This window comes from Crassostrea angulata, chromosome 3 (genome assembly GCF_025612915.1).
Source record: "Crassostrea angulata isolate pt1a10 chromosome 3, ASM2561291v2, whole genome shotgun sequence".
Lineage (NCBI taxonomy): Eukaryota > Metazoa > Mollusca > Bivalvia > Ostreida > Ostreidae > Magallana > Magallana angulata.
Window position 1 is genome coordinate 36160353 of NC_069113.1, and position 26092 is coordinate 36186444.

The 26092-nt window shown below is 33.2% G+C and overlaps 1 protein-coding gene across 3 annotated transcripts in view; it reads right to left on the reverse strand.

The window, feature by feature from the left end:
• Window positions 1-4432: 4432 nt before the first annotated feature.
• The window catches only part of LOC128178796 (uncharacterized), a 48299-nt gene continuing 26639 nt past the window's right edge, over window positions 4433-26092 (reverse strand). The window contains exons 1-23 of one of the 3 annotated variants that reach the window (XM_052846154.1): window positions 20297-20380; window positions 18645-18746; window positions 17831-17873; window positions 17084-17324; window positions 14160-14279; window positions 13940-14021; window positions 13801-13848; window positions 13661-13714; window positions 12659-12756; window positions 11870-11959; window positions 10997-11068; window positions 10304-10375; window positions 9760-9903; window positions 9399-9605; window positions 8039-8338; window positions 7820-7914; window positions 7600-7687; window positions 7391-7516; window positions 7036-7242; window positions 6654-6938; window positions 6294-6473; window positions 5815-6096; window positions 4433-5737 (exon numbers count right to left, since the gene is read on the reverse strand). In XM_052846154.1, the coding sequence (XP_052702114.1) occupies window positions 5457-5737; window positions 5815-6096; window positions 6294-6473; window positions 6654-6938; window positions 7036-7242; window positions 7391-7516; window positions 7600-7687; window positions 7820-7914; window positions 8039-8338; window positions 9399-9605; window positions 9760-9903; window positions 10304-10375; window positions 10997-11068; window positions 11870-11959; window positions 12659-12756; window positions 13661-13714; window positions 13801-13848; window positions 13940-14021; window positions 14160-14279; window positions 17084-17324; window positions 17831-17863 (3105 nt within the window). In that variant the 5' untranslated portion in view covers window positions 17864-17873; window positions 18645-18746; window positions 20297-20380 and the 3' untranslated portion in view covers window positions 4433-5456. Of the gene's footprint in view, window positions 5738-5814; window positions 6097-6293; window positions 6474-6653; window positions 6939-7035; window positions 7243-7390; window positions 7517-7599; window positions 7688-7819; window positions 7915-8038; window positions 8339-9398; window positions 9606-9759; window positions 9904-10303; window positions 10376-10996; window positions 11069-11869; window positions 11960-12658; window positions 12757-13660; window positions 13715-13800; window positions 13849-13939; window positions 14022-14159; window positions 14280-17083; window positions 17325-17830; window positions 17874-18644; window positions 18747-20296; window positions 20381-26092 lie in introns of those variants that run through there. The other 2 variants (XM_052846153.1, XM_052846155.1) reach the window with 2 other exon arrangements.

The following is a 26092-nucleotide window of genomic DNA, read 5'->3' on the forward strand; positions in this document are numbered from 1 at the left end:
TCTATGTTACATTTATTGACATCGATGTTAAACATTATATTTGATGCATTTTTGTGACGTCATATGTACTTCGTAATCACGTGACAGGCGAATCCTAATATTGCAAATGATCTAGTTAAAACGCATCGGCGCAGGTGATTAATGACATTAAATCATGCATATTTTTAAGAAAAATCATTTGTTAAGTCATAAACTTTGAAGTTCTTGCTTGGGAAAGAAATAGATATTTCGTTTATAGAAGATATTGTTGAAACATTCCACAAAATCATCAAAATAATGCACATTTTTACTAATCAAAAGCGATTTACAAAAAATTGGGGTAAATCTGTAGGTTTCCGCAGCACGATTCACATTGGTACTTATATTCTCCACCAATTTTACGTAAAATATTCTAAAATTGTGTTGATCTTTCACCTGCGCCAAGCTGGTTTTACATGCATTAAAATTTCTTCATTCAGTTGTTTACACGTAGCAGGGAGAGTCTCCAAACCACTAGTTTATAAATAGTCTTTTACTTAAAACGAAGCTTTAAAACTGCCGATTATTCGATACTGGTTTTTGATATGAATGAATCCTGTACGTCTAGAATTAACTGCAGCATCTATATAAAGGAAACATGCGGTATTATACTGGTTTGATATAATTCACTTTTAACGTTAAGATACATTCCCTGAGAACTATCGACAGGAATGCAGATCGTGACGTCAAAGTTAATTATGACGTCATATCGTATGAAGTACAGACAAGTGACTCTCTACATATCGCATCGGGAAGCCTTAACATGCCCGCGGAGACTTCTTCTTTGTTCAGTCCAGTCCCCCAGAACATATTGAAGGTCCCTCAGCAAATGTGATATTACCATCGAATTTCTCGAGAAAAGCCCTGACCTCTGCTTTTTGATGCACCTTAGCAGTGATGATCTCCTAAATTAGTCTTTTTGACGTCATTTCATCCTTAGGGATCTCTACTTGTATTGGAAATCCTCTTAGCATCAAGGGTTGTTACCATATCTCTCACCATCTGTGCAGCATTATTTTTCGCCGATCAAATAGCCTTTATGAGCTGATAGGTCTGCACTGCTGATTGTGGTGCTCCTCCGCGAAGATCACAAAGAAAGAAGTTTGACAGTTTTGTCTTGGCCTTGGAAAACAATCACATTATGTGGAGATTCCTCATGATGTTGACACTTTGGGGATCCAGGCGTATGTCCAGGTTATTCACACACTGTGCAAACGTTGGGAATTTTGTATTGTGTTTTCGGTGACTGTTTTCCCTGCAATTAAACTATTTCGCTTTAGAACTCTCTATGACTTGATTATAATGGTGTATCCGGCATTTCAGTGTTGCACTTCTTGGGATTGATTTGTTGTTCGGAACAACGGGTTATGAATATGAACATATACCCTTCAACACACTGGTTATTCGATGGGTTGTCGAGTGTCTGATATTTTCATATTTAAGGGGGATGTCTACACCAAAGAAGTGTAGGAGATTTTTGTTGCATGCAGTTGTTACTAATAATAGGCAAAGTATTCAACAATAATAGACCTCAAAGTACAATACTCTATTTTTTAGAGAATTTTTAAATTATCAGTCTGCTTCCAGATAACCCCTTATATGTCAAATTTTTAAACATTTCTGTTTTAAAACTCTATATAATGAAAGTGAAATGTTATAAAGTTTGAAAATGAAAAACAAAATAATCATGAATGAAGTTTGCATGATTTTTATTGGAATCCACATAATTATGAAACTAAAATATTTTAAAATTCTTTTACGGCAAACTGCTGGATGAAATCCCACAAAAATCTGAAAATAGAAAGAATATCCGTTGGTTAATGAGATGAAAAAAAGAAATTGAATGAAATTGAAAAATTAAAAGAAATACTGAATTATTTCAAAAATCTTGGTTTGAAAGATCCTGTTTAAGAGTTGTCTTTCTTGGTTTTACTTGGTCTCACATATCTTGGGACCAATTTTCTAATTAAAAAAAAAATCACGATGAAATATGTATATTAGAAGTATATGCTAAAATGTAGTAATAAGGTTAGTAGACATAAGTGCTTATGATAATGTTTGAATCTGAAAAATTATATTTTTGATGAATGCATTATATTTATATTTAACTCTTTATAACAAAATGTTAGTAGTTATATTGCCTTTTATTTTTTTTATATACAATGCAAATTATAAACAACCATATGCATATTTTATACATACATTAGATGTCCCTAGTGATACACATGTACATGTGGTAATTAAAAACATGCTCTTTTTCAAGATTGTCGTTCCCCTTATTTGGCTTGCAAATCCGGCTTCCACTGCTATTGCTAGCCTACCTAGCTATATCTATTTAAATTAAAATACATTAGTTAAGTTTCAAACTTTCAATGCAAGTCTTATACTGCAAATGTTTTAAATTTGGGAAGTTGGAATCAATTAATACAAGAAATGGTACTACGGAACTTTAGTTTTATATTAACCATGCATATAGGGTTCAAGTGAAAATTATCTGCTCACCTTTATCGATAATCCGTCACATATTTATGATCGTCTGTTGCAGATATGTATCGCCATTAGCAGGGAAACAGTATATTATTTCGATTTCACGTTTTCTCTACATAACAGCTGATAATCAATGTTAGTTGGAAGCTTTAATCACGAAGGGAATTGACATATTTTCTAAGCGTTTTGGTGATTTCATTCTTATCTTATCTCCCTCATTAGAAGAGTTCAATTGAACGGTGTATAGCTATTTTGTACCACGACATAATGCTATCAATCCGGAACAAAATGGCGTTTCAAACGGATGTCAGACATATTGTGACGATGTAGCCTTCCACCTTAAGATCATTCCTAATCGTGATATCAAAAGAGTGTAACATTTTGAGAACTGCTGAATCATCTACAGGCAAAAGGAGACCATAAATAGTTACCTAAGTATATTATTATGTTGACCTTGGACACAGGTAGAATAAGGATTTGAATCGTAAACTTGTGATGTTTCTGATTTCATAGCGCTCTACAATCAACACAGACATACTTTTCTATGATTATAGATAAAATCGTCAGATATCATGTTCGAACTGTATGCAAACGAATGTATCAAACCGTTATTTATTTTTAAAATGACATTTCAATGTCACACATTGAATTACAATAATAATACAGATGAAGGTGAAGACAGGTGAACACAGTTCAGGTAGTTCTTAAAGATGGTTTAATTTCCAGGTAAACAAAAGCACAAAGTATCAAGACAAATATATATGCACGAGTTTGGATAAAAGTATAATACAGTTTTGAACGCACAAATGATTCGCAAATCAAACACGCACAAACTTATTAACAATACCTTTTTAAAAAACACATTTTTGACAAAAATACGAAGCAGGCAAGATTCGTCTCCTCTCACCTATACGTCACGTGACCTCTCCAACATAAACAGTTTATGTCAGTAAAATGTTTATGTAAGCTGCCAAATACATCATCTGCTTTACACGTGGGTCATTGTTTATGTTTACACTGGTGAATATATTTAGAATGACTAGGCATGCATATTCAGACCAATTAGGTAATTTTAGCTATGCGCATGCGCATTAATCCATTCTTTTGTTATTGTTGTCGCACTAAGAAAGACCAAGGGCCAGTTTCACTAAAAGGCGTACGCCCGGTGTAACCTTACACTTGTTGTAAGTCCGGACTTAAGTCAAATATTTGGACTAAGGTCCGTTTCACTAAAAGGCGTAACTTTGCGCCCGCCTTAAGTTAAGACAAAAATCTACGCCTGCCCAAGGGTAGTCGTAACTTATGGCGTAAACAGGAATTGACTGCTAATTGTGTTGCTGAGAATATCGGTGCTGACCGTAATTTTAAATTGTACAATTTGTCATGTAAATTTTATTAATTTCATATGAAATTAAGAAAATAGAGAGTTTTGATAGGTGGAACCAATTCTCGAATAGAAATTTTCTTACCATGTTTTATGCACATTCTTTAATTCAACAATTTGATTTACGTTTCATATTTGTTTGTAAATTGGGCAATGAATAATGCAAAAAATATACATACATGATGCACTTGTAGTACAAAGGTATATTTGTATAAGAAATGTCTAGCATTTCAAGAATTTCAACCCCCCCCCCAACTTCCACGCAAAATATGTGTGAGCGGGATATATTGAAATTTAAAACTCACTAAGTGAATTATTTACTTTTATATTTTACTCTTTTTTTATTCCATTTTTGGTGAGTAAAAGGTGTAAGCTTAGGTAGTTAAACAAAGGTTAATCACAAAAGTATTTTCAGTATTGTTAAAATGTAAATACCAAAATCTGATGAAAGCTCCAACTATGTTTTAGAGTCGTCAAAAGTCCCTATTTTTAAAATAATTATTAGATAATTTATTTATCATACAACCGATGCAAAACACTGACTCCAGATAAAATTGATTTTATTTCGTATGTTACATACGCATACTCTCTATTAACTTCAAATCTATATGAAGCCTCGTTAAATATAATAAATACACATGTAAGTGTACTTGGGTAGTTTATGTTGAGTCCACCATACGTCTGACATATACAGCTTTACCTTGGATCTGATAACTTTGGTGAAACATTTACAAATAAACGTGCATGCACTTATGGTTTGAATGTACCCTTTCACTTAAATAATTCGAAAAAAAATAACTTCGGAAACAAATTGGGTAAAAAAAGTTAGACTTGGAATTCATCAATTATTTTCAAGGTCATTTTTTATCCACATTTTACATTGACACAAATCTTAATATGAGAGAAATAAATATATTTCTCCGAGCCTCTTCGTTTTTGGGGGTTTTTTTGATTGTTTTTTTTAATGAAATATTAATAGCTTGCTTAATATTGTCCAATCCATGGTTAAAAAGCTCATTACTGCATTAATTCTTCATCTGGCCCTTCCACGCCGCCGTACAAAATAGTTCTCTTGAGTTGATAATTTTTAAATGAACATATCCTACATGCTTCATCAAATATATCTTTCAAATAAAACATTTTAGCAACTTTTGCTGTGTGATTTTGTCACTTAACATGATTAATATTCCTGAATACTTTACGGGTTTCTCTCTCTCTCTCTCTCTCTCTCTCTCTCTCTCTCTCTCTCTCTCTCTCTCTCGCCCTAAGGCCTAACTTAAGTTTCGTCGTATCTTACGCCTTTTAGTGAAACAGGCCCCAGCGCCTTTTCGAAGAAAATCAACATCTTTTTACCTTTATATATGAGTTGAAGTATTTTTCTTGGCAGGCTGACATAAATGCTGTATGTAACAATTTAATTTTAATGCAAATGGCAGGTTACTCTTTCTATTCGAAGAAATCATGAGTATAATGTACAGTCAAGACATAGTCATTGACCATAAAATAACATATGTGTTTTATTACGTGTAAAAACAAACTGGGTTTAAGTATAGATAAATTGAATGCTTTATGAATCAAATGTGTCCTGTGAATCAGTATGTCTTTCATTAAAGAATATGTTGTTTTCTTCCAAAGTTTTTTGTAACGCCAAAACATAGTCATCCTTTTTCAGTGCAAACTCTAAAAATGTCTTGGCTTTTTCTTTTCTCCCCTTGCTTCGATCCTTGCATAATGTATAAACCTCACACGGTACATCTTCCATATGACTGATAGTGGTTTCAATGAAGTCAGAGTCTATTTCGTCAAGAAGAGTTTCTCGATTACCTTTAATCCAGCACTTCAAAGGATCTGTATAGAGTAAACCAACATTAATATATGATAGTTTCTATCATTAAACGCAAACATTAATCAATTTATCTACACACCCAATTCCATTGGACTGGGCAATTCTTCCGATGAAGGTAAAGTGTCTTTTAAATGTGTGACTATCCAATCCTTTTCTTCTCTCGACAACTTGTGACACTTATCTAAGAAAAACTTTGCTCTTTCTCTTCTGCTTTCAATCTTTTTCATTCTATTTATTTCTTCCGTATTAAACAAAGATTTGATTCCACCTTTTTCCAGCATGACTATAGGTTCAAGATTCTCTAACAGAGAGTTTTGATTCATCCGAAGAAAGGTTTCACTTTTCGAATCATTTTGGTCGTCTATAATAAAAAAGAAAGAAGTGTTAATAATTTTACATATTTAAGAAGCGGAAATGAAAGTTCCAATAATTCTGTCATGAAGGTTAGCATATCACAAACAGTAAATGAAAATTCATACTAGTATGTGTTAAGTTTTTACTATCCTATGGTTTAAATTTCATTTGGCAGAACTTTGTTGAATTTACAAAAGAAAGTACCATGTCTTTTTGTTTTTGATGGGATGGTTCTTATCAAAATCTCTCTTCCTTCCATTGACAGTCCTGTATGTCGCAGAACTGTCGATGTAACATCCCTTACGGTTTTTCCAAGTCTTTCAAAGGGTTTTTTTCGAAAACTTAAACGAATATGAACAAAGTTTGATTCACTCAGTGCTTTGTCTGCAAAGAAAACAAGAAAATAATATAAGTATATTAGTATAACAAAGCTTTAATGGACTCTACAACTGAAGTTAATTTTTAGTACATATTTTTTCTTGTATTTAAATTTTTTTTTAGGATACCCTGAATAATTTTAAAATTGCCTTATTTATTCAAAAACAGTGTTTAAAACAGTTTTACCTATTTTTATGACTCTCTTGTTGTTGATGATTTTTTCCACTCTTCTTCGCGACGCAGCAATTTGACCATCGTCAGTTTGAAGAAATTTTAGAAAAGTATCAGCATGTATGTCTTTCATCCTAAATGTTACAACGATCGGTCTATTTTCTAGTGCCGTCATAAGAATTTGACCAGGGTGTGCACATACTGTATCCGCTAGCCAAAGTCTCATTTTTTGGATCTCTGCTTGGAATGATCCTAACTCAAACACCATGATATGGAGTTCTAAATGTTGATTTCCTGGACCTAATGGGCAATGTATTGTAAAACCTTAATATAGGTCACAAGTTTTCAATTAATAAAAAGAATTTTAAATCTTAAAACTATGAGACAAATTGCTTACTTGGGATGATTTTTGTATGGAAACATTCCAGCTGAAATTGCTTTTCAGATGAAAAATTTTGACATTTTTCGACGAGATCATATTCTCCACATTTTTGAAAAATCCATTCTAGGAAACTGAAGTTATACTGGAGTTTGAACAGGTCCAACAATTCGCTCAGCATTTTAGTTGTATCCATTAATTTAACAGACTTTTCATCCATGAATTCTTCAAAAGAAAATTAGAATTCACATAATTGATTATACTTTATAACTACTGATATGCTTTAATGGCTGAAAGCAGCTTAATGAATTCCTAAATCATTCAAACCAATATTCTCTATAGTAATCGTACAATTTAATCATTTTAACCATACCTTGTAAAATGGTTCTCATAGAGTACAAAGTGTCGTCGGTAATACAACCCCCGATGCTCTCTAGGAAATCTTTTAACTCTTTTAATTCTTGTGTTTCCTCAGCACATTTCTCCATCATAGCCATGTCTGAAACAAAACTTTCTTCAGCAGAGAATAGAAATTTAAAAAAAAATATGCATATTTAAGGGTTAATACTAGTACACAAATACCTCTGTTAAAGTCACTTTCCTTGATAGATATTTCAGATCTTTCTTCACATTCTATACTTGTGATATCACTGTTTTTAGGAGATTCAGTCTAAAATAGCATGAAACATGTTCATTAGAACAGATCATATGCAATTCTAATACGTCTAATAAACGTCAAACTTATTCAGCTTCTAATTCCGAAACAACATATTACGTTATAACTTATTAGTAAGTTTTTTACCTTCATTTTTGTTTGACTTGATTCCAAACGGGACTGTTGTTCATGTCCGCAGAGTTTTGCTTGTGCAATAAGTTTATCTACTGTTGTTGAAATATCTAGGGAAATAAATGACATTATTTTATATAGATTGTATAATTGTGGTTAATACTCATTGATCACAAGGTAACGTTATCCTTCATTAAGCGTGTTTACATGTGAATGGATGGTGAACATACATACCAGACATATAAATCACTTCGTCCTCTATTATAACTTTCACAATTTTGTGTTTCAGTGGAAGATTCAACATCCATTGATAAGCCAACTTCTCCGGCGTATAAAGTGACCTCAGTTTTGGAATAAGGCAATTTCGTATCATAAAAGTTACAATCACACATCCAGTTTTGACACCAGTCACTAATATATCATCAAATTGGGCATCAGTTATATTTACCAGCATCGCTCTTAATTTCTTTAGTTCTTTTTCAGAATAACTATAAATATCGGGACAGTTCAATACGCACACGGCCCTTGTGTGATCTACAATGTATGTATATAATTACAAGAGGTTCATGGGTCACACCGCTCACCTCAGCATGCAACTTATCCATAAATCCGATCAAAACAGCTTTATGAAGTCAAATACAAATAGATTATCTAAAACTTATTTAGTGGAGTTTATCTTGTTAAATAAGATTTTCTTAATTTTCACCATGCATTATATTTTTAAACATTGAAACTTTCTTACTATTTCGGCAATTAATATTAAAAACCTATTTTTTTTTTTAAATTATGATGTTTTACGAGTATATACTTAGTAGAATGTTTTTGCATTTCGCATTCGCGTTGAATACCTTTCGCATTTCTTGAAACGAGTATTCTATAGATTTTTTCCTTATTTTCCTTTACTGATTCTTGCATCTCTCCCGAGACTTCAACAATAGCTTGGGATCATGTTTTGGACAATTTGAAACCTTAATTATATGAACATATTTCACATTTCCTTCGAGCATAGTAATCTTTCAGAGTTTAAACTTTAAGATACATAATTTTAACATGATGATCGCATACTAGTAATTGTATTATTGCATTGCTTTTTTTTTAAAATATTTATTTCGAGATCATTTTTTTAGATAAATGACAAAAAAACAAACATCAACCCCTCATTGTGGTCCTTTTTACCACCGGAGATCCGATTCGAACAATCTTAAGTATTCACTACCTCGGAAGTTACTAGGTAAGTTTCAGCTTTTCTAGTCAAATGGTTCATGTGAAGAAGTTTAATTCAACCCTTCGTCGTGGTCCCAACCTACTATCGGGCATCATGATTTGAAAAACATAACTACGCTTCTGGGCGAGGGGTACATTAGAAGATTAATTTAACATGTCGACACTAATCAATAATTCTTAACTCTCTCCTAAGCAGAGTTTAGCCCTTAAATTTTACAAATGTGAATTTCTTACATCTAAAGGATGCCGGACAAAAAGTGATCCGAAAAGCTGCTGATTTTTAGTATTACTAGCATATTTTTGATTTGTGTTACATACTTTGCATATTGATATATCATTTTTTAAAACAAGTGATTTTACACAAGTGTACCTTTGCTTGGTATTCTTTCCTCGAAATATGTAAACCCCCTTCCTCCTTTTTTACAAAACTCTATGCAGCGATCATAAAGTTTTGGAGCTTTGGCCGACAAAAAAATTCCCTCTAAAAATGTAATGTTGTGGAAAGCTACATAGGTTTTAAATAAATATCTCAACATCTGCTCTGGATTTTGTATATTTTCTAAATCATCGGAGCTTCCTAGTAAAAAAAGAAAATCATCATACGGTTACACATTACACTGTATTTTTGGAGAGAGAGAGAGAGAGAGAGAGAGAGAGAGAGAGAGAGAGAGATTAGGTTATTTGTAATAATCGTTTAAATGTTAGATTTTGATTGCTTAACGTGAATATACCTTTTAGTAATGCTTTGATTTTATTGACTATTTCTATAGTCATGTCTTTTTTCAGCATTTCAAATAAAACATTTTGCTGCATCTTGTCTGCTCCTTTATGTAAATGATCCAGATAAGATTCTCTTACAGAGTTTCTCATTTGGCCTATTTTGAAGAAAACACGAGTTATATTTTACACTAAACATGTAATATATTATTTCCTGGCAGCTGTTCATTAAATCCTACTGTAGATATTAAAGGTTACTTTATCAACGTGTTATTCATTGGCCAGCTCGATTTAACAAGTATCAGTATCTATTTAAACTGAAGGCAAATCACTGATACTGTGACTATGGCGTTATGTACATTCTTCATTATAATTCCTGAAGCTGCTCCCCAAAATAAATGATATTGGTATATATTATTAAAACATTTACACAAGTGTTATCCAATATTGATTGTACACATGTGGCATCTACATTATGTATGATGGTCACACATAAAGTTGTGTCTTTGTCCGTGATATCTCAATTATCAGTACTGATTAATCTTGATCAAAACTAACCATTTGCTGAACTATTACAAATAAGTAATTTCTTCGGGGACGTCTCCTCTATTTCTATGTTTGGGTTATGACCTAGGAAAAGATGAGAAACGAACAATCTAAAGATCTTTATAATGTTGTACGTAAACATAATTTAGAATCTCCTATATATATATATATATATATATATATATATATATATATATATATATATATATATATATATATATATATATATATATATATAGTATGACTAAAATTTAATTCAAACAATCCAAAAGTTCCAATGTTTGTAAAATATACATCCCGATTAGACTGAAAGATTTCTCTTTGGTGTTTTTACACAACTAACAAGTATTTTAAGACAATGATTGTAAAGCTTGTATGAAATACAAAATTCTATCCCCCAAAAAATTTGAAAACAAGTCCATGTTTCTAAATCTAATTTATAACAGTAGTTCGCATAAAATATCCTTATTTTTTCGGAATTAACAATACATATTTCATACTGGAAACTACGAGTATTTGTAAGAGTTTTTCCAACCTAGTTTATTTGTATAAACTTAAAGCCATTCGACAAAATTGTTTTCCAATGGTTTTATAGAAGAAAATAGAAATGTGATAGCTAATGCCGTGGACGAAAAGGCTAACGACAAAGCTCGTTGAGTCTTCAGCTCAGGTATGCTATATATTTAGATCATTGTCAAAACTCACCATTAGGCAAATTTGTAGCAGAATTTGTATAATCCAGTGCAGTTTCTTCAGTGCTTGAGCCTTCGTTTTGACCTGGCAACGGACGGGATCAAAAGTTATTAAATACCTTATAATCTTACTCACCTTTAGAAACTTTTATTCATCAAATTTTAAAACAGAAGTCTCTTAGGCTATCTGATTTCAGTTAATTACAGTCTTAACTTAAAGATTTCAGAAAAAGCATCAAAGTGATAGAGAATATAGAATTGCCGAAGGCTTAATTTCTTCTCAATTGACAATTTTTGGATTAATAACAGTGATTTAAACCACGTTAAAAGTCATCTTGAGATTTTTCATTGATATATTTATAAATACACAAGTAAAAGTTATTTTGCACTTATTTTAAACAAAATTAATATATTGCATGATGGTGAGGTATAAAGATTTATTCACCGCCCCCCCCCCCCCCATAAAAACTCATATTTCCTTAGAGCATTGTCCATATACCTGTTCAAATTGTTTTTCAACTTTAAAAAATCAAAAACGTTGGTAATGTTTGATTTTTCATATAATTTATGCTATTTTCTCCCTTTTCTTAAAATAAACGAATCATAACAGTCGAATTGCTTCAGAATTGAAACTTGATTTGACCATGTCTGTTTACATTGTATTCTCATTTTGGTATTTTCATACCAATGGAACGATAAATCCCGAGTTTTCCGAAAGGATTGCATGCCCGGGTGATACGACGTTCTCTTCGCTCTGTCATGTGAATGTCAAGACCAATCAGATGACGTGTAAAATTGAGGTATTGTATTGGGGTATAATATTTCTAGATATGCATAAATGATTCAAGTGAACGTCTTTAGGAATGAATGTACACAATTCACTTACACTTTTCAATAAATGATTCAAGAGTTGCAAAGTCCTCTTCTTCATTCTTTACCATTGTTCTCTTATTAGGATTTCTACATTTACGTATACCTGTCAATGGAATTTTTATTGGTCAAACTACTTCACAGATTCACAAAATATGCCATGGGATTCGTGTTATTAAGGGGTATATGCGGCCATCTTGTACATTTTAGGATAAGAATGTAAACAAACATGGTTGTAGAGAGGACACCAATGAACCCCCGTCACATGTTTTAAGAATTTTAAATCTTTTAAATAAGTCTGTAGCTGCGCAGTTCGACAGCTGTTCTATGTGATTAAACAGGCATTTCACTGTTCTTGTATGCATACTTTTCAAACAAAATGACATTTAGGACTTCATATTTATTGCTTTTATATCTTTTAACAACATTTTTGGCCAGTTTTGGGCAAAAACAAGCCAGTTCAAGAAATGTTTACTTTCTTATTCTCAATTGTACAAGAAGGCTGCACATCCCCCTTAAAATGCAAATAAAGCTTTATATTGTAAAGCTTTTATCCGCCATACAAATATTAAAAGCAAAAATACATCTTCACAAAGTATTTCTATAATGATGAAAATAAGTACAAATTTAGAAAAACTTTTTGAAAAGAACTTCAACGGTTTTATATTTATTTTTTAGTATTACATTATTCTTTAAAGAAAGTTTTCGAATTGTTTTCAATTTATAGCATTAATAAACCTGCAATCTACAATGAATGTTCACATATTTACGATATACATTGACAAAATTCATAAAAATTACTAACCTTTAAACGAAAGGCATTTTCGTTTGTGTAACACAAAAATAAAAACACCAAGTAAAACAAAACATATCACTACTACAATGACAGTGGTTTCGGGGATTCTGCAAAAGAAAAATGCATCTATTCATTAAAGACATATCTTACAGGCAAAGGCAAGCTCTTGTAAGTAATTCAATCATGTAATACACAAAAATGTATTTAAAATACCAGATATGTTATTTTTACATCATACACATACTGGTGCAAACCTTAAATTAAGACTTCTTTAAAAGAACACGAATGCCAGTGGACAGGACCGTGCACTACCCTCTTACCACCCCCCTCTTCACATATACACCTTACATTTTTTCCTGATTTTTTCTAACCCATTTTTTCTTTAACATTCGTTAAGACATACGGCAAAAACTACAATTGATACAAAATGCTACCTAGTCGTGCATGAAAGTTTTGTGTATTCGACTTGAGACCTACAAGTATTCCAACGGTTGTTAGAGGTAAGAACTAACGAAAATTAAAATTTATTTTAAAAAAAAATAAATAGGCAAAACGTGCGGGGGTTGGAAGGGGTAAGTGTATGGTCCTGTCCACCTGTGAAATGGCATTTGTCATTCAAGCATCCTGAGTGCACTGCTTTTTACGCCCCTGTTTTACAAGGGTCCTTATCCAAAGGATTTTTGACAAAATTCAAATTGGTTCAATTAAAATAAATCTATTGGTTCTTAAGAAGATAAAACAGTAGATGCCGGACGATTTTGATCAAACAATCTCAAATGATCTGATGAAAGAAATATTAAAGCTGCTGGCATTTACTTAATATTTTCATGGTTTTTCGATTGAATATTAACATACAGATGTAAAAGTATCGATATTGGAGTAAATCAATTTAGATATATGCTCGTTTAGCATTAGTAATGACGTGCAAAACATTATGCTGATTACTTTCTTTAACATAACATTTTGAAGTATCACAAAAAGTCACTAAAAATATAATCATTAACGACCTACCCCAAACCAGAGGAATCTGCTGATTCAGAATTAACAACTTTATTTGATGAAGACCTGAAAAATAAAAATTTTAATGACAATCAATTTTGTCTTATTTAGGAAATTAGCGATTCATTATTTCAACATTCTATCATCAATACGTTGCATGTGTTTCCAAAGTGGTTCCTTCGTCTTTTGTGAGAGGATATCTAGAATAAAGAAAATATTTTCAGCATGAAAAAAGAAATTGTGTATGAAGTGTATTTGGGTGCTTTTATTCACAAAATACGCTACACTTACGCTGTTGATGTATGCTTATAAGAACAGTTTTTCTGAGCTTCGTAACATTTCAAATTACTTATTATTCTCAGGCATGCTGGATCTAAAAGCAAATAATCATTAATCATTTTAATCAAATACCATTATAAAAACAAGGAAATGTTTCATATTTAAATTCAATATATGTTCAATCAAAACTCAAAATGCGACGAAAATCTATTTTTAAAAACACTGAACTTACGTTTAAATACTTCTTTGGAGGAAAACGTCTTGTTAGGACACCCTGATGTAAAGCTAATACAATTGAAGTATGTCGGTCGGGTGTTTTGTCCGTATTCATATTTGTAAATAGGGCAATGTCCTGTTGGTTAAACACAGATAATTTCATCCAGTATGTATCTCTCCCATATTTAAAACAAAGATTGGTATTCATTATCTGACCAACACTTGTTACTTGTTATAAAAAATAATGTGTCTGAATATAATTAAACTAAAAACAACTTTAAAAACCGATAAAAATCATTTTCTTGCGTTGTGTTGATATAAACCTCATTTAACACATACATGTATACTAGTACATACTGTCTAATAATTTAAAGTGGTCAAATGCATGTTAATGCAGATGGAACCATAGAAAGCTGTGTCAATTTATGGATAACAAAACTAAATTTTATCTATTTTACAACAATCGACATTATAGATATCATTTGAAATAAGGAATAAGGAATCATTCATTGAGTATTATGAGGTGATAATTTCGGTCGGGGGGTGATCAAATCCAATAAAGCCCGAAGGGCTTTATGATAGATTTGATCATGCCCCGATCGAAATTATCACCTCATAATATTCAAAGAATGATTCCTTATTACTTATATTTATATAATTTTAAGCCATCGTACAATTAAATATTTAGATATGAATAAGCAAACCCCGCTGGCGCCTCAATTTGCAATTGGCGTCATTTATATTATAGGTTATATAGTACAAAATCGATAAGTAGTGTTATCACAGTCAATGACACTGGAAAATTTAAATATAAAATTATAATGACATTTAGATTTCAGTTTTATAGACAGGTTAAAGTGTACCACAACATTTTTTGAAAGTTTTGGTATTTTATTTTGATTAAATACTACATTGTTATCATGTTACAAAATCGTCAGGGATATATTGTCTTTCGCCTCACATAAGAAGTTTTTAAATAATGTTCTAGTAGCTCTATCAAGACATTAAAAATATATTCATTGTCAGATACTGAGAGTTTTGCATAAACAATAGCATGTCGCTGTCCTAAACATGTAAACAAAATTTATGTACCTGACAAATCATTTAAGTATATATATATATATATATGGGAAAAGTTTTTATTGTTGGAGGAATCAAAAACTTTTAAGCAATATGAGCTGTATTTTTAGAATTTTATTTTGCTGCAAAAAACCTGCAGGTATGCTAAGTCTGCATCTAACTTAAACTTTTAGGATAAATAAGATTTGAAAAAATCATAAATTTTTGTCAATGGAAATATTTCTCTTCTAAGGAATATATAGCAAATCAATTTTTGCTCCAAATAAGGCTTCTTAACGGCCTTTCCCCCCAAAAAATAGGCTAACAGAAATTTAAAAACCATGATATTTTTGTAATTTTAGTAGAAAAGAACATTTTAGTATAAAAAAAAATCAACATAAAAAATGCAGCTCATATTGCTTTAACATACGTACATATTACATGTACTAGAAAACATGAATGTAAGGTGTATTTGTAAAAAACGGTTTTAAGGTGCCTCGACACACCAAGTACATTATAAATTTACATTTTCTAATAATTTGATTAATCAATAAAGAATAATTTTATATATAAATGTGATTTAACAAAATAGAGACCAGTGTCGGCTTTCAATTATTTTAAATGATATTTTAAATAGAAACCGAAATCATCGTTTTATCTGCGAACAGTATATTTTAGAGCTAAAAATTTGGTATCAATTGACGCACAGTACAATTATCTTTAGAAATAAAACAAAACAAATGTCAAAAACGGCCAAAGAAGCATAAGGTATTATTTTATTTTGCAGAAAACATATTATGAAAATGACAATAAAAAATATTTTTTTAAACCTATGGATGTAATCTAACTCGCATTATCGCATTAAACAATTGCTTCATGATCTTATTTCAACAAGAAATTCAAACGAAACTATAAAATTTAAGAAGTGGGGAAAATCTCATATTCGAATCAATCCCGATTGTAATTGAACTAATCCCGAACAAAATCATATAAAGTTAAATTTTATTGTAATAATAATTCTGCAAAGATCCAGATTGTTTAGATTATAAATGGTTTGTTCATAAAATGTATCAATTTCTTTGAATAAACTGCTATGTTTTACTAAAATTTAAATTTTCAAATAATTCTAATAAGGAACAGTTATTTTTTCAGTCGTGATCGGTTCAATTTGAAAAATTGCTTTTTTTTGTCAATTTTTCATTTTCGTTTCAATATCTTTATAAAATATCATTGCTTAATAAGTACTTTATTTATTTGTTATTCTTAAGAATTTATCTATAGATTTAAAAGATATTACAAAATAACAATTTCAAAAGAAATGTGTTTAACTGAAAAAATATAAACCTGAACAACAATCTTCGGTATGTTTTTATTGATAATCATATTACGCATCAGTTGACACCAAATTTTATCTCTAAAATACCTTGTTTGCAGTAAAAAAAAATATTATCCATTTCACTGGTAAAATTTACAAGACACATTTATAATAATAACTAAAAGCCGATATCGGTCTCTTTAAAAAATAATTCTTTATCAATCCATCAATTAAAGCTTTTAAGTGTCAAGGAACCTTAAAGAGAAAAAATCACTAGTAAACAATATTTTTTTACTGAGCAAAGAAAATGTATTACATTCCACTGAAGTCTAAGGTCCAAAGTTCACTGTCTGGTGTTATTAAAAATGTTGTAATAGGTTTTACGTAGGCAAAAGTATCTAACACATACAAGGAAATTATTTGAATTATGTGTACAATATACAGTGTACATGTATGTGCCCCTAATGTCAGGGTTAAAGAGCTTTACAGTTAGAGAGAGAGTGTGTGTGTGGGTGGGTGGGTGGGTGTGATTGTGTGTGTGTGTGTGTGTGTGTGTGTGTGATTACCTTCATCTATGGGCACGTTTCGACCACAGAACTCAACGGTTTCGTTCAAAAACGAACTAGGCATACAATGATATACCCTTTCTAGATTGTCTTCGGGTGTAGACGGATCATGAGGGCAATTTAGTAATTTGGATGCATGAATCCATTGGCTTATATTGGTTGGATCTGGACATGAGTCCACTCTATGAACCCATTTTGGCAAACTAGCACCATTGCATATTGTCCAATTTATGAAAATAATCTGAATAAAAAAAAATGCTGAATCGTTTTAAAGAAACAATGACTATTGATAAATTGGCTCCATCTGACGTTAAAAATGTTTCTTCTTAAAAATTACTTGATATTATTTTCCTTGTTATAATTAAAGTGTAAAGAATGGTAAAGGAAATATTATTAGTATCTACAAACAGGGACGTATACACTAAACATCCCCGCTACGAATAAAAAGAAATAGTTTACAAATAATTACAAATTTCATTTGTAATTCAAAAAGGCGGTACATGTACAAAAGGATTGCTTCAAAAACTATCAATGTTTCATTCTTGAGTTACTGTTTGCAAATCCACAACATGTTTGAATAAAAATGGATATCAGGATAAGTAGATTAACGAAAGAAATTCTTTGTTATTAATATTTCAGAAGACAACAAAATATCAGGCAACTGCACCAAGCAGAAAACTCAAATATACCGCACTCGAGAGTCTATATCAAAAATCCAAGGAACTTGGCGTTTTATTAATTACCTACCTGAAAAAGCGCTAGAACAACTATTCCAGTCATTGCTGCTGAGCTAAAAACAATTTATAGAAGACAATAATTATATAATCAAAGCAACAGATCAACAATAATTAACATCTAAGAAACAAGCAACATATACTAATAAAGCATCATCTGATTTCCGAAAATTAGCTCGCAATGAGCTGAATTCGGATCTTGATAAAAATCTTTACATGCAAGTATACATTTTCTACCATCTTCGCCAGCCATCTTCTGACCTGCACCGCTTCTCACAAACCCTTGGCTTAAGTAGGGTTTTTTTTCCCTGGAGTTTGATTTGGGTTTACAGAAACCGTTCGTCCAATCAAAAAATGCAAAGCATTTCTGATTTAACCAACAATGTTTTCCTATACTATTTATTTAGGCCTAAAAAAAGTTGTGTGTTTAGGGTAACCCGACCTAACCTACAAAAATACCCAGATCCTACCATTTTTAGATGTCTGTTTTTATCCAATTGTGAATTTTATATTATTTCTATTAAAAAATCCGTTTTTAAATATTACACAAATAAACATTCTTAGGATTCATGCAGAAAAAAAATATGGTAAAATAAAAAAATCCCTACCTACCTAACCTAATTTTTTCATTAGTGTTACCCTAAACACACAATTTTTTTTAAAGGCCTTATTACGAGTGTCTCTAACACGAATAGCTCAAACCCTTATTTTTTAGTCTTTCTGTTTGAGCCTTCATTATGCATGTACAGCGAAAGACCCCCTTTACTGTATAAATTCTATTTTAGAAATCATGATAATTAGCCATCCTTAAAAATAAATGACATTACCTTTCTTCAGTTCAGCATTGGTGTTTTGTTGGTTCATGCGAAGGGCTATAATTTGGATTAGGACATGTTCCTTTTAGAGCTCCAATCGTAAAATAAGGAAATCTGTAACAAAAATAAGATGTTTGCAATATTTTTCATTAGAGAACTTTTCTTTAAACAGTTGAAAATGAACCGATTTAACAGCTTGGATTTTGGGTGATTGAATCAAACAGCATTGTGACGTATGTCTGTCTATTTCGTTGTTGGCCACTCGGTCATGGCTCTTTGAAATAAACAAGATTTTTCTGGCTTTTGAGCCAAGACTACACAATCTGTGCACATTTCACTACAAATTAAACCAGCGTCATTTTTAACTTGTTTTGACGCAAAAAAGATAGTTATTTACATCCCATCGAAAGTCCAAGGTCTTGTAAAAATAGTTCTAAAACTTTTTTTTGTTTCGTCAATGATATATAATAAACAGATAATTAGAACGCTTTACAAGAGATCTTAGGCTGGTTTCTATGATAATAATCAGCATCGTAGTTACAAATCTGCAGGTTTCCGAATTTCCTTAAGTTGTTACACGTGAACGTAAACAAAAGAGGTTAAAACGGGGGTGGGGAAGATGGTGTGAAAAAGGCCGAAAAAATAATCTCCTTCTTTTACAAATTCCTGAACCTCCCTTTACATTCTCTTTCGTTTTCCTCCTATCTGTATTATCAGCATTCATAAATAAATTTTAGTTGAACAGTTAATGTTGTAAATTTTGAATTTAATTGGTGGCAGTTGTAATTTTGTATTCACTGCCAACCGACAAACATTTACGACATGACAGTACACGCAAATTATAAACTATATTATATCATATTATATTATAATTATGTACTATAGTTATATATGTTTTTCTTCTTCAAGCAAAAATGGTTATATTTTCCGAAAGGACCTTAATCATTTAATTAATTTTGATACTTTGTGTTGTTAATAAACTATTGGGATCCAGTACTAGTTTGTAAAAGTGTCAATTTTATCTTCATCTCTCTGCAAATAATTAATATCTTCCCTATTATATGTCCTCGTCACTTAGTTACTATATACACAGAAGTCTTGATCATATGCATGCACAAATATCTCGGATCTGTATACAATTAATAGATTAATGGTAATTATTTATGATATGTATATGAATATAAATTGACCTAGCTGATCCCAACTTTTCCTTTCTTAAAGGACCTGGCTTATAGAACTGCCGTACTGGGGAAACTGTACTGAATTTGAGAGCATACATTGTCATTATTGTTATTCACACACACACACACACACACACACACACACACACACACAGAGTCAAACAACCGTTTATGAACACAAATACACAGAAATAGTAACACATATTAATTATTCAACAACACATTCAAATATTTGTGTATCTTGATCTATTTGTTATTGGGATTAATTCATAATCTGTATCAATGACCCACTGTACAGATCAAAGATTTTATAAAGAACGGAAACGAAAGTAGAATTCATTCATTGAAAAGTAGTTGGTAAATCATATCTTTTACGTCATCTTACTTAGGCTGTTAATATTTGAACATTATTTACGAAATTACAGAGATAATTCTAATTTGTAAATCAAATCAAAGAAGTGTTTTTATGCTTTTTTATCCTACCATAAAAACGGCTCCCTCGTTATATCAACCTGTTCTATATTTAGAGCCCTTTAATAATTAACGAAGTATGGCGACTGGTAGAGGTTATTATTACAAGAACGTCGGTTAAAACATTTTTACTTTTCCATAGGCTTTTTTTATAAGATACTTTAAAATCAGAATTTCATTTATAGAAAATATTTTACTTCCGTTAGGGAGTTCTAAAAACCCTACAGGAAAATTGAATTTATTATAAAGGTAAGCATCTCACCTAGCTAATAGATTATATACAAATAAAAAGGTGTTTATAATAGACTCTCTAAACAATGGCTAATCTCATATGCAATATATGCATCTTAGACGACACCAAAAATGCCACGAGAGAGAGAGAGAGAGAGAGAGAGAGAGAGAGAGAAGGTACAGCAACCTACAATGAATTTTCTATTAGAGACACTTGTGTAAACATATAAAAAATACTATGAATACCACCTTTACGATAACTTCTGAATCAATTTCTATATGAAGAAAAGATAGACCTGATGATGAAATTCTCTTTGTTATATTGTCGAAAATGACCTTGCTCGAAACAAGGGCTATATATGCAAAAGTATCAAAAATTAAATCCACAATTGCGTTTATAAGTTATTTTCTTATCAGATTATCTGTGAACATTAGAATTGCGCCAACTCAGAGCGATATAAGCTTATCTGACACAGCAGCGGGGTAGGGAAGGGAAACGATTCTAATTTGGGTAATAAATTAGCGATATACAGCTAGTTTCTGAGAAAAAAAAATTTCTTAGAATGGCGTAAAATGTAAGTTTTAGCACTCATATGTGTAAGCTTCTATTAAATAAAACACATAACTATACATCTAGCTTTCGTTTTGGCTATTTCTCACTTTCGACACAAAAAAGAATTAGTAAAACACCCTCTATTCAGCTACTAGGATTTATCTAAAAAATATAATAAACATCTATCTGTGTTTGGTTAGAAAAATTAGAAACTTAAAATTCACAAATCAAAAACTCACATGGGCATTATAACTTCTGTTGTAACGATACTGACCCGGGTTTAAGATTGAAATATTGATCCTGGGGTGCTTTTCTTACGTTGAAAATTAAGACCAGCAGTAGGCCTCCATCGGTCGCAGACGACCATGGGATATTGTATCCTACTATGTCTTTCTCTGACAGCAACGTTTGTGGCTGAAAAGTCCTATACGGGAGAGACATTCTTTTCTGCAAGAGTCACATCTGTGAATGGTTTCTGATCTTTCGGGGGTTAGGCGCTGCTTTAGTTGTGCGCGTTTGTTTTCTGCTGCATGCACAAGCTTTTCTTCTCTTGACTTGATCTGTCTAAGTAGTGTGGACCTCCATCTGGGTCGATCTGCTGCTAGGTCTTCCCAAGATCGCACGTCAATATAAAGGGCCTTCATGTCTCTTTTTTCGACTTGAATGGAAGTTGTGGGCGCCCAGTGCTTCGTTTTCCAGATCTCAATTCTCCATACAAGATGTCCTTGGGAATACGTCCGTCATCCATTCGACGCACATGCCCGAGCCAGCGTAACCTGCGCTGTCAAAGCATAGTGCACATGCTTGGAAGGTTTGCCCGAGACAGGACTTCGGTGTTAGGCACCTTGTCCTACCATGAAATGCCCAGGATGCGGTGCAGACATCGCAGATGAAAGGTGTTGAGCCTTCTTTCCTGCCTGGAATACGTTGTCCAGGACTCGCTACTGTACTGCAAGGTGCTGATTATGCATGCGTTGTATACTGCCATTTTGGTACTAGTTTTCAGTGGGGGGAGGGGGGGGGTGTCCAAACTCTTTTTGAAAGTCGAGCAAGAGTAGATGTAGCCTTTCCGATCTTCTTATCTAGCTCAACATCCAAGGAAAGGTTGTCAGTAATGGTAGATCCCAGGTACGTGAACTGGTGGACGACGTCCAGTTGGTAGTCGTCGATGGCTATAGCTGGCGCTGTGGAAGTATCCTGGGTTAGAACGTTAGTTTTCTTTAGGCTAATAGTCAAGCCAAAATCCTCACAGGCCATTGAAAAGCGGTTCATCAACGTTTGCAGTTCTTCCTGGGTGTGGGTGACAACTGCTGCATCGTCGGCAAAAAACATGTCCCGGATGAGTCTATCGCGGACTTTAGTTTTTGCTTTAAAGCGAAAGAGGTTGAACAGATTACCATCTGACCTGGTACGTAGGTAGATTCCTTCAGTCGATGCACCAAATGCATGTTTGAGGAGCATGGCAAAAAGATACCAAACAGCGTGGGGCGAGGAGACAGCCTTGTTTGACACCGCTATTGATGCTGAATGGCTCCGAGGAACTACCGTTAAACTGTACTTCATATCCACGTGGAATGATGTCACTAGGCTCAGTAGTTTTGGAGGGCATCCAATTTTTGGGAGGATCTTGAAGAGTCCATCTCTACTGACTAGGTCGAACGCTTTGGTCAGGTCAATGAAGGAGATGTATAGCGGCATCTGTTGTTTTCTGCATTTTTCTTGAAGCTGCCTAAGAGAGAAGATCATGTCGATCGTAGACCTCTTTGAGCGAAAGCCGCACTGTGACTCTGGGTATACGCGATCAGCCAGCTTCTGCAATCTAATCAAGATCACTCGAGTAAACACTTTGCCTACTATGCTTAAGAGGGAGATGCCTCTATAGTTGTTGCAGTCGCTTCTTTCTCCCTTGTTTTTGTAGAAGGTGATGATCTTTGCATCCCTCATGTCTTGTGGCACGCTCCCATCTTATAGCACTCACATAGAACCTTATGTAGGGGTGACAACAGGGAGCTCTTGCAATGTTTAAGAAAGTCTGGAGGGATTCCATCGTTACCAGGAGCTTTTCCTGAGGCCAGGTTGTCAATAGCCTTACTTAGTTCTTCTAATGTTGGTGCTACATAAAGTTCATCCATGGTTGGCAGGCACTCAATGGCGTCCAGGGCTGAGACAGTCACAGTGTTCTGAGTAGAGTTCAGGTCTGTGTAGTGTTCAACCCATCTCTCCATTTGTTGGTTTTTGTCTGAGAGTACTACGCCAGATGATGACTTGAGGGGGGGCTTTTTTGCACTGAGTTGGTCCTATGGCTCTTTTAATACCATCGTACATGCCTCTTGTGTTACCAGATATAGCGGCTGTCTGGATGGTCTCGCTGAGTTCTTGCCAGTATTCATTTGCACAGTGTCTAGCCATCCGTTGGACTTTGCCTCTGGCAGCTCTTAGCGACAGAAGGTTCTTCTGACTTGGTGTTCTTTTATATTTTGCCAGAGCTATACGTTTGGATTCTATGGCAGAAATCATTACAGAGGACTTTGCCTCGAACCAGTCTATTGTCTTTGTTGTTCTTTTACCAAACGCTTTCAGGGCAGTGCTATGTATGATGTCCCTTAAGGTTCCCCACCTTTCCTCGGTTGAGGTCCCTTTTTGTATGAACTCCAGTTCCTGCTCAAAGGTTTCTGAGTGAGCTTAGGTTGCGACATGTTGCTGACGTTGATGCGAGGAATGCCCTGTTTCCGTGAATAGTGGAATTTTTTTGGTTGCATCCTAGTTTTACAGCACACTAAAGAGTGGTCAGTATCGCAATCAGCGCTCTGATAGGAACGTGTGTGTAGAACACACTTTATAGAAGAACGTCGGACTATGATGAGGTCTAGTTGGTGCCAGTGTTTTGTTGTCGTCGCAGGAGTTGCCAGTGAAGCGTTCGTGATAGCGCTGGACTGCCTTAGGGACTCCATCTCCGGATTTTCCTCGAAGTTACTCCTGAAGCCTTTTCCAGTATTGGATATTGCCGCAAGACAGCGGAGGTTTGTGATCAGGGTTTTCCTTCCCCTAGATGAACTGCCTTCCGTGGCTGACGAGTATCATCTCCCCGAGGTAGCCTTCTCCTGTTGCTCAGTTTCTTGACCTATAGAACTGATTATACTGATAAGAGAAGGGGCATGGGCAGGTCACTGGTGTCTCTTAAAGTATGAACTCTTTGAAGAAGATTAGGTGGTTCTTGTATTGCGTGAGCGACATAATAGAAGTTTCTAAGAAAGACTTGACAATGCAGTTCGGAGACGGATAAAATTAAGACCAAAAGCCTTTAATTTATACCCGCAGTCATTTTTCAATAGCTTGAATTTTCTTCTTAATCTATGACCTTTACTCGTTGAAAAAAATGACATCGTTGAAGATTGAAAATTACAAAGTTTTTAACTTTGAACTAGAACTTGCTTTATGCGATTTAAATAAATCTACTTGGTATTTTTATACACTTTTTCGTTGAGTGTGTTAATAAAGGCTTATTGGGCATTTCTGGAGAACCATACAGACCAATTTCAGTAACGAAATTTTAGACTCTAAAAGGGAGGATCTGAGCCTATTGCCTACCCATGAACATTATTGAAAGCAGAAAGAGCTTTAATTTAAAGAAAAATTACATTGTTGCCATCCTGTACAAGTTAGGTTGCTAAATATTCCATATTAAGCAGAACTTTTTATTTCTAAAAAAAAATACGATTGTTTTCAATCCTGTTTATCTTCGATGTTCATAGTAACAGTCAAAAATATCATAACAGTACATTTTTAAAACAAAATAAACTACGGATAAATACCGGTTTTCAGGATGGATATAGATAGAGACATGTACTATAGAATTATACAGGAATGAGAATGCACGTAAATGCATGTACATGCAGTCTCAAACCACTAACGTTTCTAAAGTACACATGCACTCAAATAAGGAATGATAGGAAAATGAACTGAAACAAAAAACATCGCTGTTATAAACTTTTCTCTTTAGATAATTTAATAGTGTTAGCCTATTGTTATATCGTATAGATTACTGGGTATTTGTAGATATGTCATATTGTAAATTAGGAGAGTGTAAATAAAATATCTCAGCGTAAAAACAAAATTCACAATATGCTATAAGACTGCAAATTGTGTATTTACACCCCTCAGCTAATATGTGTAAGAAGGTATTTCTGGACTGTGGTTTATGGTTTCGAGAGACTGTTTATTTAAAATTGAAGATGTATATGTTAAACATATTAATCTAAAGAACAAATATGAATTAACTGTAATTTTTCATTGAATAAATCGAATATATATATAAAGGGTGTTGTGCACAGATATGCGGGGTTTTTATCGAACGTGGAAAGGACCTTTAAATACTCATAACACCTGATGAAGAGTCATATAAAATATATTTGTATAGACACATAACGTAGACGACTGTATTTACATAGCGGGTATGTTCCGTATGAAGGCAAAAATACACAAACATTTTATTAGATAATGATCAAATGTTAACGCACGAGGGACGGACGAAAACAGAAAGCAAAAGGTCACTTGCGAGACTCAGGTTACACAAAAATGAAATATTTACGCATATCACTTCAAAGAGGTAGATTTTTTATTGGAGCATCAACACTTACAGAGAAAGTGCAAAGGCAAGAAAAACGTTTACTTTTTTCAAGAACAACTTTTCTCCCAAAAGGCCCGGTAAATTGCGTCCAATTTTGAATCTGAAGAATTAAACAGATTTCTAAAACAGATTTCTAAAACGAAAGAAATTCAAGATGCTGACCTTGAAGTCTATTAAAGAGGCGCTAAACCCCTAAGATTGGACAGTTCCTCTAGACTTGAAAGATGCATACTTTTTCGCGTCAATTAATATACACATCTAAAATTTCTCCGCTTTCTGTAGCAGGAAGACAATACCAATGCAATGTCCTTCCTTTCGGTCTGTCATCTGCCCCCAGGAATTCAAAAAACAAATTCAACAATTTACCCATCCCGCCCCAATGTAGTCACATTCTAAT